Source organism: Zygosaccharomyces rouxii (genome assembly GCF_000026365.1).
Source record: "Zygosaccharomyces rouxii strain CBS732 chromosome D complete sequence".
NCBI lineage: Eukaryota > Fungi > Ascomycota > Saccharomycetes > Saccharomycetales > Saccharomycetaceae > Zygosaccharomyces > Zygosaccharomyces rouxii.
Window position 1 is genome coordinate 400,578 of NC_012993.1, and position 12,945 is coordinate 413,522.

At 38.7% G+C, this 12,945-nt stretch overlaps 6 protein-coding genes across 6 annotated transcripts; 4 read left to right on the plus strand and 2 right to left on the minus strand.

Annotated features, from left to right (window-relative positions):
• Positions 1–78: 78 nt before the first annotated feature.
• SOG2 (Sog2p) lies at positions 79–2,679 on the minus strand (the record flags this gene model as incomplete). The annotated part of the gene is made up of 1 exon (XM_002496596.1): positions 79–2,679. The coding sequence occupies one exon, from the start codon at positions 2,677–2,679 to the stop codon at positions 79–81; it is 2,601 nt and encodes an 866-aa protein (XP_002496641.1).
• Positions 2,680–2,950: 271 nt separating this feature from the next.
• CYC3 (holocytochrome c synthase CYC3) lies at positions 2,951–3,781 on the plus strand (the record flags this gene model as incomplete). Its single annotated transcript, XM_002496597.1, has 1 exon — positions 2,951–3,781. The coding sequence occupies one exon, from the start codon at positions 2,951–2,953 to the stop codon at positions 3,779–3,781; it is 831 nt and encodes a 276-aa protein (XP_002496642.1).
• A 92-nt stretch (positions 3,782–3,873) lies between these two features.
• Positions 3,874–5,862, minus strand: MSC6 (Msc6p; the record flags this gene model as incomplete). The annotated part of the gene is made up of 1 exon (XM_002496598.1): positions 3,874–5,862. The coding sequence occupies one exon, from the start codon at positions 5,860–5,862 to the stop codon at positions 3,874–3,876; it is 1,989 nt and encodes a 662-aa protein (XP_002496643.1).
• Positions 5,863–7,031: 1,169 nt separating this feature from the next.
• CLN3 (cyclin CLN3) lies at positions 7,032–8,624 on the plus strand (the record flags this gene model as incomplete). Its single annotated transcript, XM_002496599.1, has 1 exon — positions 7,032–8,624. The coding sequence occupies one exon, from the start codon at positions 7,032–7,034 to the stop codon at positions 8,622–8,624; it is 1,593 nt and encodes a 530-aa protein (XP_002496644.1).
• A 573-nt stretch (positions 8,625–9,197) lies between these two features.
• Positions 9,198–10,742, plus strand: ZYRO0D04884g (uncharacterized protein; the record flags this gene model as incomplete). The annotated part of the gene is made up of 1 exon (XM_002496600.1): positions 9,198–10,742. The coding sequence occupies one exon, from the start codon at positions 9,198–9,200 to the stop codon at positions 10,740–10,742; it is 1,545 nt and encodes a 514-aa protein (XP_002496645.1).
• An 825-nt stretch (positions 10,743–11,567) lies between these two features.
• Positions 11,568–12,848, plus strand: GDS1 (Gds1p; the record flags this gene model as incomplete). The annotated part of the gene is made up of 1 exon (XM_002496601.1): positions 11,568–12,848. One exon carries the CDS (start codon positions 11,568–11,570, stop codon positions 12,846–12,848), a length of 1,281 nt encoding a protein of 426 aa, XP_002496646.1.
• Between the last annotated feature and the right edge of the window lie 97 nt (positions 12,849–12,945).

The following is a 12,945-nucleotide window of genomic DNA, read 5'->3' on the forward strand; positions in this document are numbered from 1 at the left end:
CTATCTATTTGCCAATAAGCTAATGCTAAATTTGTATAACGCCACTAAAAACCGGTAATAAATGCAAAAGGTGATGGCCTACACGTCTTCAAATGGATTCTTGCCATGAACTGGAGTCGCTTGAGGTGTCATCATCGGGATATGCATATGCTCATCGTGTGAATATTGCTGAGGGTACTGATGCGTATATTGCTGATGATATCCGTGTTGATGCGGCAGTGGATGTTGGTGGTACGAATGTTGATGTTGATGTTGTTGTTGATGTTGTTGTTGATGTTGGTGTTGATGTTGGTGTTGATGTTGATGTTGGTGCTGATGTTGGGGTTGTGTCTGTGATGCAAGCGTGGAAACACCCTTGTAGGAACTGAGATCTAAAACCACCGTAACATCCTTTGTCACCTTCGCCAAAGATGCTAAATTTGGTCTAATCTCATTCAGAGCAGGCATACCTTCCATTAAAACCTTAGTATTAGCAAGAATAGATATGATGGATTTCAAAAATGCATTTATATTTTCCCACGTCTTCAACTTCTCACCATGTGTCAAGAATTTCTCACAAGCCACTGTCTCAGAAGTCAAAAGATTTAACCTTTCACCAAGTACTTTGGAAAGATCCATAGCTTGGCAACAAGTATCGGTCAAATCTCTAATCTTAGCCAGTAAATGCCCTGTCAACTCCTGTTGGCCAGATGAACTTGCACGAGCGGTATTGGATATTATCGACGTCAATTGGTCGTAAACAACGTTCACCATCTTAATCACCACACGTAAAGTCTGATATAATTGTTGATCCACGTTTTTCGTTGCTGAAGATACAGATGCTGATGGTGATTCCGATTCCGATTCATTACTACTTTCGGTGGGTTTTGGCTTGGGAGAATGAGGAATGTATTGCCTTGGTGAATGATCTTGATGGCGTGAATCCGTAGATACGTGTGAAATTTGTGACACTGGAGGGGTACTATTATTGGTATTATTAGTATGACTATTATTGTTCGATGATATAGCAGGCGGAGGTGTCAATTGACGGCTACTCGGTTGCAAATTCAATGGATATGGTGATGTAACTGCGTCTGAAACCGGCGAAGTAATACTATTACTGGCATGCATTGGATCCGTGTTATTGTTGGCACCACTGTTAAATGACAATGGCGCCACTTTGGATTGTAAAGTATTACTACGAGTACGAGGTAGAAACATGTTATTGGAGCCAGTTCCGTTAGCGCCAGAAATTGGATGTGCCACTGATGATGATAGTGATCTACCAACTGAGCGCTTCTTTGCAAATTTAGCATCTTCTGCATCAATGAAACACCATGCATTGTAAATTTCGTTGTAGGAGCAAAGTAAAGTCATGTAAAACATCCTAATAAAACACAAGTCGTCAGCTTCGAAAAAAGCTTTAAAATGTTTACGAAGTTGACTGATGATCTGCTTGAAGATGCTTACGATAGTAATGCACAATTTAATCAAAGCTTTATCATGACAATTTTCTTTTAATTCTGCTTGTTCTAGGACTTCGACCAAATTGTCAATATGTGATCTGACAGAATATAGCAATGAAACAACACTAACGGCCACGGATTTTTCCTTGCAAAAGGAAGCGATCTTGCGAATGTTTTGTTGACATTCCGTAAAGCTAAACAGCAATTTACGACATGCAATTACTAATTCTTCATGTGGTAATTTATGTTGTTCATTACCACTGCTAACGCTACTGCTGTGATGACTTGTATTTTGATGCGATTCCTCAGGTAAAATAGACAATCTTTTGAAGTAATCGTTAAACTTAGAATGATTGTAAAGTTCGTTATTAGAAGCCGTGCTAGTGTCATTATGAGAAATCGCTGAAAATTCACCATCCGAGGGGTAAAATTGTGAAACCGGTGATGGCGATATCGATATCGAAGGATCTGAAGATGTGGATGTTGATACAAACCCCATTCTCTTTGCAGCTCTTGAAATCTTCGGATCGGCATGATGACCACTTCCTAACACTGTTGGCGGGGTTTGACTTTGTAAATATCTTCGTAGAGCAATAGCCCAATATTCTTCTTTAGCGATTCCCGATGCCAAAGGTGTATAAGATTTTACTAAATCTAATTCTTCCTTTGGTAATGGATTACCTTCAATCTCTAATACGCTCAAATTTTCCAATTTAGCCAACGACGACATGTCCCAAATGGATCCAACGTTGTTGTTCTTTAAAGACAAAACTTTCAAATTTTCAGACCATAAAGTCGTAACATCTTGTGGTAATGATTCAATCTTGTTATTAGAAAGATCCAGAATCTCCAACGTAGGACATTGCATTAGAACTGGTGGTATCTCCCTTAGCACATTACTATCCAAATCCAAATATCTAAGACTTTTCAAACTACAAAAATTCGCAGGTAAATGTGAAATCCAATTCTTTCTCATAGATAACCTTTCCACTGATTCCAACAGTTTAACATCTGCCTCTGGGACTCCAGATATTCCCATTCCAATCAACCTTATAGTCGATCCTTCATATTGCTGCTGTTGTAACAACTCTCTAGTGATATGATCCCTCAAAGTCAACGGTACCTTTTCCTTGATTACTGAACGACCTGTCCCATTTGGTGTACCCACAGGCGTCGCACCAAGGACCATCCCGGCCTTCGAAGCCGTATCCATACCAGAGTTAGCTAATGACATACACCTTGAACGTCCTAGTGGTTTCTAATAAGCTCAGAATCCACTAGTACTGCCCAATCACTGTTCTACTATAGGTAGTGATCTTACCGTACTTTGTCTTCCGTTCTTGATATCGATTGATCTTCCTCTACTACAGCCCTTCCATAAAGAGAGGGTAACCCGCTCTTTTTCATTTCCTAATATTTTCGATATCAGAAATAAAAAAAGTTCGATGAGGTTACCACGGTACCATTGTTAAAAATTTGGGTTAAGGTAGCCAAGTTGTATACATATGGGGTGGTTTTGGGCTGATCCGGTTGTTGACCATGGTAGCAAGGTGCCTAGTGCGTCACAGGCCTCTTCTAGTTCTGCATGTCCTGTTATGCACAATGCCTCTAGTGTAAAACCCGAGACTAGTGCATGCCCAGTTATGCAGGATAGCAGCGCATCGAGCGGTTCTGATGGATTAAACCCACTAAATAACATGCCTGTCTTTTTGTCTGCAAACAAGCAACAGGGACAAAAATTAGATTTACCCACTGAGAGGACAACTTCAAGTATTCCCAAAGGTGATAATACCCATGAAAATTGGGAGTATCCATCGCCTCAGCAGATGTATAATGCAATGTTGAGAAAGGGTAAGATTGACCCCAATACTGGTGAAGAAATTCCTGAAGATGCCGTAGAATCCATGGTGCAAGTACACAACTTTTTAAATGAGGGTTGTTGGCAGGAGGTTTTAGAATGGGAAAGACCACATACCCAACAAACTCAAGTGGAACCTAAGTTGCTGAAATTTACAGGTAAGCCAGGTCAATTGACACCCCGCGCACGTTACTATGGAATTTTATCAAAACTATTCCCCAACCATTTTGAAGGTGATCCCCCATTTGACAGACATGATTGGTTAGTACTCAGAGCTGATCCAATGAGTGCGGATCCCGAGAATCCAGGATATCGTAAGATTCGATACGTGATCGACTTTTATGGCGGTGCCGACGATGAAGATGGTATGCCCACTTTCCATCTTGATGTACGTCCTGCGCTCGATAATGTTACCAATGCTAGAGACAGATTTAGGCACTATTATCAGGAGTTGAAGGAGAAGTACAACAAAGACTGATATCATTTACTTTTAATAATATTATTATTATTTACAGGATGGGTTATTATTATTACTATTACTATTCACATATTCAAGGAAATGCGTTTTTCTTAAAGGTTAGATGGAATAGAGACGTTTGACTGACGAAGCGAGTCCAAATCCTTGGGACTAGCTTTAAAATCGTTTGAAATGGATAACTTTTGCAAAAAATCGTTTAAAAATTCTTGCTCATTCTGAGAAAATTTACCAGATTTAACTCTTGACAACATGGCTGCTGCGTGCAATGTCTTTGCCAAACATTGATTGCTCAATCTGACGTTTAATTTATCGGCTAACGATTGGTAAACGGAAACTTTGAGCAAGAAACTTGAATCTTGCTGTAGGATGGCCAACTCATCAAATCCGTTTATCATTGGTTCAATGACAAACCTGTCAAGTTTGTTCAATTGATCCTTACAATTTGTCAAATATTCCTTGAAAATATCTTCTGCCCATTGATAATCGCCATTTTTTTTGAGAAACTCAGACTGGAGGAACAGTGCGTATTTTCTTGAATCAAGGGGCAGCTTGATTTGTTCAAATAATGCTCGTATAGGATACACGTTAGGAACAATTTCGATAAAGTGTTCGATGATTGAATTAGTCTTGATGAAATCTCTCGAACTAATTGAAATACTCTTCAAAAATTGGAAATCTTTCTTATCTTGAGGTCCAGATTTCCAATTTGCCCACATTCTAATAGCTAGGGATAATGTGGTAGGACGATGAGGAGCATTACCACCCACAAATTGTAATTGATAGAATTTTTCCCATTCCTCTTGAGGTACATCATCACGAACCATTTGTAGGAGAACTGCGTTCACCAATGACACCGATTTAATTTGAGGTGGTAGCTTTGATGACAATTCTGCATGGCTGATTTTACCGTGATGCACTAGTGAGGTCAAATAAGGTTCTAGTACAACTGGCTGATCTTTAAATTCTTTAGGAATTTCTTTTTCGTAAATGGATTGTAGCTGGTTCACGTGACCTGATACGCCAAGAGCCCTGATTAAAGCTGCATAGGAATCAGCATTAGCATTGGCTTTGATCATACTGTTCCAAATTGCCAAGATACGGTCCAGTTTTAGCTGGCGGTTATTCGACTGTAATGCAGCCACAGCGATTAACAGTTCATTTTGTAATGCAGACGAATCCAAACTCTTGTGTTGGTTATAGATGGTAATTGCCTCCAACGGTTTGTTCAATTCGATGAATTTATCCATAAATTTGCACAAAATTTCAGGATCGTCACTTGTAGATTTCGATGAATGATATGCCGAGTAAAAATCCTTCAAATGACGTAATTGTAGAATACCATCGAGCTGTGATAAAAATGATGCTTTATCAGATGCAACGTGCTGACGAAACAATAAGGATAACGAATCTTGAGCAATCTTGCTTTGAGCAGGATCCTTTATGATAGTTTTAGCCAGTTTTTGCGCCTTACCAAAGGGAACCGTTTGATGTTTGCTTGAATCCAGCTGTAGAATGCTTTTCAAAACCTGCAAATCGGGTACATTACCTGATAACAGAGTGTAAGCTAGGGTGGCTAATGCCAGATTGCTCTCATGTGATTGCCAGTTTTCATTGCGATTAGCGGATGACTGTGAAATGGTAAATGGATTTTCGGCAATGCACTCTAAATACTTCACCCAAAGCGCAATTGCATCTTGGAACAGATTTTTGCCAATTAAATGCGTTAAAACAATCTCAAAATGATGGGATCTAGCCAATTCAAACTGGCACATAGTATTAAGAATTTGGAAGGGTTCCACATAGCTACCATTCTCAGTAGAAGATCTCTTCAGCAGTTGCGTCAGAGGAGCGTTTAGACCAAAGGACCTGTGTAAAGAGGACGAATTCGTTTCATTTAACGATTCTAGACTCTCTTTAAAACTGCGATAGATCGTACTAGTATTCTTATCTGCATCCTCTTGCTTCTGTTCACTCAACTGCGATTGCAATTGTAGTCCTAATTTTGATACAGGGTGTACATATGATTGAAAACGACGTTGTACAACAGAAATTTCACGCCTAGCAAGCAATCCTTTAAACATTTTATTTACTTGAACTGACCGAATTTCTCATATGGATGTGTATTATATGCTGGTTATACTTAGTATTCACTCATCGGCTTTTCAACATACACGTTCTCGCTCTTGAAATTTTTTTTTTTCAGAGTCCATACCAGCATCTCGAGTCACGTGAGGCGCCCGAAGGGCGTCTCACTAAATTCTTGCCTCTAGTACCATCCTACATCCCGCCGGTTGAGAGTAGACCTTTTAAAATTTCGATCCGGCTCGAATTACCCCTCTTTCTTCCTGCCCCCTGTTCCTTGTCGCTCGTAGGCACGCAAGAAGAATGTTCTCTGCATGAAGATCAAGTTTCTCGAAGCTATCGCGCGAGTTTCTCCGATCCACGTGACACTGACCCTAGAATATTCTTACCACTTCACACCACAAGCAAACGTTTCTCGCCCGACAATCTGCCTCCCCCTCTCTTCATATCTCCTGTCTGGATAACTGTTCAGTTGCCCGATATTTACCTCACAGGTAGAGGACAGATGTTCCGGGTTTCTCGCAATTTTTACCATAACGGGCCTAAAGGAACCTCCTCCCAGGCTGAAGAGAAAGAATTTTCTCACAATTTCAATTCTACTAGGGGTGAAAAAATTGTCATCTCTTTACACGTAGATTCCGGCCGATTGATCCGCGTATAATATATGCCACAGCGGGAAAAAATCCTGTCGGGGTGAGGCGAGGAGGCAAAAAAAGAAGGACTTTGTAAGGTTAACTTAACCAAGTAAGTAACTTGTACTTGTTAGGCTGGCTGTAGTAATGAGATCGTAATGTAATTGCTGGCAGCCTTTGCCTCTTTTCACGAGGTTGAGGTTGCAAAAGCCGTCTGTAATTTTTTTTTTTTCGGTCTGGAAAAAAAAAAAAAAACGATACGTAGGTGTCGGTCAAGCGTATGTATGTACAGCGTCGGTGGTGCGCTGGAATTTTTTGCAAGTTGGTTAATTGTCCGAGCGTGCCCTAAGTTTCCTACAATCTACTTGACAGTTGTTATTCTGGTTATTCTATATATATATATATATATTAGGGCGGTCCCCAAAGATAAAGTAGTATATCTTTCCTCCTCTCATATTGTTGGAATTTTCTACAGGCCCATTCCAACTGTATCTCATCAGCTGCGGAATCTGTAGATCTTTGATCAACAGGCAGCTATGATTAGGCACGACTCGAAGAGGAGCTTGGGTACAAGCATGGCAGGACTCCCTGACCTTGCCCATCTTTCTCGAGTGCGCAAATTGAGATCTAGCGCTAAAGCGCTAGATCCCAATTTGACACAGAAGGAATCAATTGTGCACCAAAGGGCGATTAGTGAATATGGTGATGAACTGTGGTTACAACTACAAGATCAATTGCAAGGTAGTTTAGTTAATAGTAATAACTGTAGTTGCGAAAACTTTAGCTCCCAACCTCAAATCAATTGCAGAATGCGTAATTTGATCTACGATTTTATCATGTGTTGCCATACAAGATTGAACCTCTGTACGTCCACGCTTTTCCTAAGTTTTTCAATACTGGATCGCTATACAAGTAGATTCATCGTGCGTAGTGGTAACTATCAATTATTAGCATTAACAGCATTATGGATCAGTTCGAAATATTGGGATTCAAAGAATCGGGTCGCAACGCTACCAGTTTTACTATCGTTATGCTGCGAGCAGTATACCGCACAACAGTTTAAAAATACAGAAATACAATTATTGAAATACTTGAACTGGTCCCTATGTGATATTGTTACTTGTGATTCATTGATTGATCTTCAGTTATTTTTAAAAGGTGCACCAAAGGGAATTGATTTAAACGAAATTAAATTAGGAACAATTATGCTATGTGAACTGTCTAGATTTGATCTTGAGCTTTCATTAGATTCTCAGTTGGATAAGATTGTACTGGCTGCAATCACACTAATCAAATTAGCCATTAAATTTGTGAAGGATGGACAATACGATAACTATAAGGCAGTCCTATCACAGAATCCCAAGTGCTCAGAAATTTGTGAAAAATTATTAAACTTGGTTATTAAAAGGGATAATTTACCATCGAGTTTCCGTTTCAAATATTTAAGATCAGATTCCAAGTCCAACAAGAGTTTACGGATTATCGAATCATTAACAGGCTATCACATGCAATGGCAATTGGAACAATTTTTAACGACAGCTAACTTTACAAACAATTTTGGTGAACATTCATGCTACGAATTGTCACTATCATCATCATCAAACGAGTTTAACGATAATAAGCATAATTTGGCATCGTCTCCTGCATCGTGTGATTCTGCCTCTCTCACTTCAATGTCAAATTCAATAACATCGGCAGCTTCTCCCTTTGCATCTCCCAGCATGGGCACTGAATTGTCCACAATTAACACGACGCATACAACTCCAGAATCGGTACCAACGCCATCATTTATGGAGGCTCGTCATAATCCATATCATCAACATTATCATCATTATACGAAACCACTTTTAACTTTACAACCAAGTTTACAACACTCACATTCTCAACTTCCGCCATTAACTCCAACAACTCCTTCAATATTGCAAAGCAAGTTGAAATTAAGTGCATTAAGACGTACAAGATCTGGTCAAAATCACGGTCATTCTCGTAATCCGTCATTTAATACTAGACCAATAATGTCTACGAATGCTTCAGCTATTCAATCAGACTATTTGAGGACTCATAGAAAGAGAGCTTCCTCAGATATGGAGATAGATTTTTTTCAAGATCATCTAACTTCAAAGCGTTAGCTTCTAGGACGAATTTATCACGAATAGACTAGACTGAGCCAATTCTACGTACGATAGATATTATTTAACATAACAGAACATAATACAACATAACACAACATAACATGTCATCAGCATATCATCTACATTTTGTCTTTGTGTAAGAGCGGTTAGTGTATCTCTTTTAGGAAAATACATGAATTCGATGTTTTACCCAAATAGGGAACGTTAGGGGATAGAAAGTTCAGGAGAGAAAAAAAGTAACTTTCGACATTTTACCCTTTTAGGAACGCCTGACATAGGATGAAAAAAAAAGGAAAACAACATACAGAGTTGAATTTCTGGCCATAGTTAACACGTATTACGTTATCTACACAAGTTGACCTGTTTTTTTGCTGGTTTATCCGTATATCTCAAGACTTTAATTTGCTTCTAGTTTGATCTATTACTCACGTGAGTGATGCAGAAGTGTTGAAAAAAAAAAAGACAAAAAAAAAAGGAATGAAAAATACAACTTGTTCAAGTTGCCATAGTAGTACTGTGAAAAGTGCAAATCACAATCGCCAGAGGAATAAGAAATAAATAGCGTGATCAATGAAGAGGAGCAACCAGCAGGAACAGGATCAAGATTTCAGAAATGTAAAGGTTCGAGCCGATTTAGATAGCAAATTGTACAAGAATTATTCAGGCTATAAACCATTAGAGCAAGAGACCGCTGTTGTCGATACAATTAATTTACCAAGGACAGATAAAGAAATACAAAACTTTTTCAATCAATATGTTACCGCTAGGAAGCCATGTAAAATTTTGGGGGTTTCACCTCAAAATTTCCCCCGAGATGAATTGAAACCTGATAAGGTTGTTAATTACTTGCCATCGGATGAAATATTAACGGTGGAAACCAAGAAGGATGGTGGGTTCGGTAGTGGTGCTAAAAGGGTCAAAATGACTTTTGGTCAATTCATGTCCAAATTAAATCAAGAGGGTGAACACAGTTTGTACTTAACGACTCAGTATTATGAGGATGATCCAAATGCGGTCGATTCACAAACTGAAACTGATGAAGAAGAGAAGGATCAAATTTTATCCGATGGCGAAGATTCGGTGACTTTTCAGGACATGCATGATGATTTTGATCAATTGGAAGGGGCACAAGAAGAGGAAGATGTTGAGGATTATGAAGAATACGAAATGAGGTTGAGAGAGCTGTACCAACCGCCTATGACAAATTTGGTCAAAACATTACCAGAGACTCCAGAATTCTTAAAATATTTGATTCCTCAGCAGATAAATATTTGGATCGGTGCAGCTTCAACGATTTACAACGATGATTCGGATAACAGTTGGCTATCAAAATTTAACCCAAATGAAGAAAAATTAGGGTTAGGTAGAAACGTACCGGGAGGTGGATCCTCATCGGGTCTTCATCATGATCATGCTGACAATTTGTACATCCCAGTGTCAGGTCGTAAACGGTTCACTCTATTTGCACCAAGTGATGCAGCGAAAATGTATACCGTTGGTAATATTCGTGAGATTTATGCTTCAGGGGTAATCGATTACGTTCCTGATTCGAAAGCACCAACTTGGAGACAGTTACGAGACGACGGTGCGATCTTAGCACATGTTTACAATTACTTGCTTGAGAATCCTGATGATCATAAACTAAATGATCAGGAAATAGCAGAATTTAGAAAGTTCATTGAATCTGATGAAATGCAAGCAGAGAAAGAACCGCCTTCGGGACTCGATCCGCCCTCATTTTCTGAGATACCGCCAAGCGTTGTTCATACCGATAAGATTAAGAATAAAAAAATTCGAGATCAAATTCTAAAAATTAGCAGTGAGAAATGGCCCTTATTCCAATCTGCTAATAGATTAACAGTTGAACTAGAACCCGGTGAAATGCTTTACTTACCAACAGGTTGGTTTCACGAAGTTACCTCATTTGGGGATTCATCCAAGAGTAATGATGTTCACGTTGCTGTAAACTACTGGTTTGTACCACCAACGGGGCATCAAATTGATGCAGTATACGATCACAAGGATGGCTACTGGCCGAAGGATTACGAATTGACCAAGAAAGCCCTTGATTGGGCTCGTACCGAGGATGATGATGATGATGATGAGGAAGAATGAGTTTAACCTAGGGCTCAAACCCAAAATTAGGGCTAAGAAAATGTGTTTTGACTATCTTGGGATGTCTGGGTGGCGATACCTGGCAGAACTGCCCGCGGGAGTGTAAGATAAGTAAACGGAGAGACAACGAGGTGTTTCTCCTAATGACATATAGCTGATCCACATACATATCAGTATCCCAATCTGATACCTATAATCCAATACCTTTCTCCTGTCGAGCTGTAATAACCACCCATACCCACCACGTGACCATCTCGTACGAAAGTACAGACGCAAACAGACCAACCGACGCAACTTTTTCTTTTTTTTTTTTTTTATTTTTTTTTTTTTCCAAGATTTCCAAGATTTTTCAATTTTTTTTTTTTCAAAGATTTCCCCGCGTTCCAAAGTATTTTCCGCTTTAATTCTCGATCCACTTTTTAGTCAACAGTTAATTTCAATTTCAGTTTCAATTCTCTTCGTGGTTTTCTCTTGGATTTTCTAGTTGGATCTTACGATTTTTTTGCCTTTTGTCATTACTATTCTTTATTTTATTTCATTTCGAGTATTCATTTACATTTTATGTTTACTTTTTGAGATTCTATTGTTATTATTTTTTTTTCCGTCAAGAGCGTCAGTGTCGCCAGACATCATCGGTACAGGCGGCGACAGGAGGACTGTCTGATAATACCTGAGAATTCTATTAATTCCAGCTGTAATTAAGGATAGCTGCTATTACGCTATTTTTTTCATTTACTTTGTTGGAGGTTTTAGCTAACTTTTCCAACCTTCCATAATAAGCCGCCAAGTTTTCTTTAATATTTTTAGGAAACAAAGCTTATAAAGATGGCTTTAACTAATCCAAGACCACTACCAATGCATGCATTGGAGAGTGAAATCCTTCACAATAACGCTTCTCCCGTTTTCCAAGCGAGTTCACTTGTTTTTAGTCCAAAGCCAGATGGCTTATCACATTCTGAACCAATGGGTGTTATACCCGGTACGCCCAATAGTGACGACAATTCTTCCAACGATGGCGGTACAATGAGAAGTGGCACACCAAAGAAGGAATCAAGTCCGCTAGAATTATCAAAAGTGATTCCTGTGACTGGTGAAAGGCCAATGCCAAAAGACAGAGCTAGTCCGCTAGATGACGATGTTCTATATGCCGTATTCGTCATTCTTTGGGAAAAGGATTCAACCTTGCAGGGAATGACAGTTAAACAGTTATCTGATCATTTATTGGAGAAACATCCCGATATGAACAATCTATCAACAAAATTGTCGAATTTAATCTCTGCAAAACTAAACGCTTATGTGAAAAAATTAGAGAAGGGCGAAAAGACTCTTGTCTATGCTTTGTCAAGAGAATGGTCAAATTCATCACCAAGGAGAATGGTCTACGTTTACAGAGGTATATTATCGCCGGATTATAAAAAACATGCACAAGCTGCTGCTCCAGTCAATGTGAAGAGACCCGATTCAACAAAAAATGAAGATATCGAGTCTTCAAAATTTGAAACCTCTTTAGAAAATGGTTCAGAAAATTTAGATTCTTCCATCACTGTCAATAATAACAACAACAACAAGAGAATGCATAGTAGCAATGCATTTACACTAAATTCTGAATTTAACGTTCCATATCTTACATCACCGGTTTCTGTTGTCCTAACACCAAACGCTACTGGTATTGAAAAGAAAGAGACACTAACGGTACCAAATGATTCACAAAAGAGATCTCACGATGAAGAGGATGATATAGATGAGGAACAAATGGTTAAAAGACCAAACATAGGACCTCAAATGATCCCACATAACAGTGGTAGAGAAAATAATACTTACGTGACAGCAGCGGCAGCTGCTCCACGTATTTCGAAATTATTCACAAAAAATGGGTTTAAAACTACCACTTCAAATGCAACTGGAATAATGACAGCTATTCACAAGGTTATCTATACACAAAATCCAATTGAAAGTAGAAGATTTTCCAAAGTGAAAAATAATCAAGATAATCTTTTACCAGCTACATGGTTGAAAACCGTTAGAGATGGTTTTTTAACAAATGATATTGAATCACCGGAATCAATTTCGTTTGAAGATTTAGAAGGAATTTTAAATCAAGCATAAGATGAAGACTTTAAAATTTTTTTTTTTTTTTTTTTTAATTCAATTGGGTTTAACAGGGTTTTTTTATTATAACAATCGTTCAAAAAGAAAGATTTTA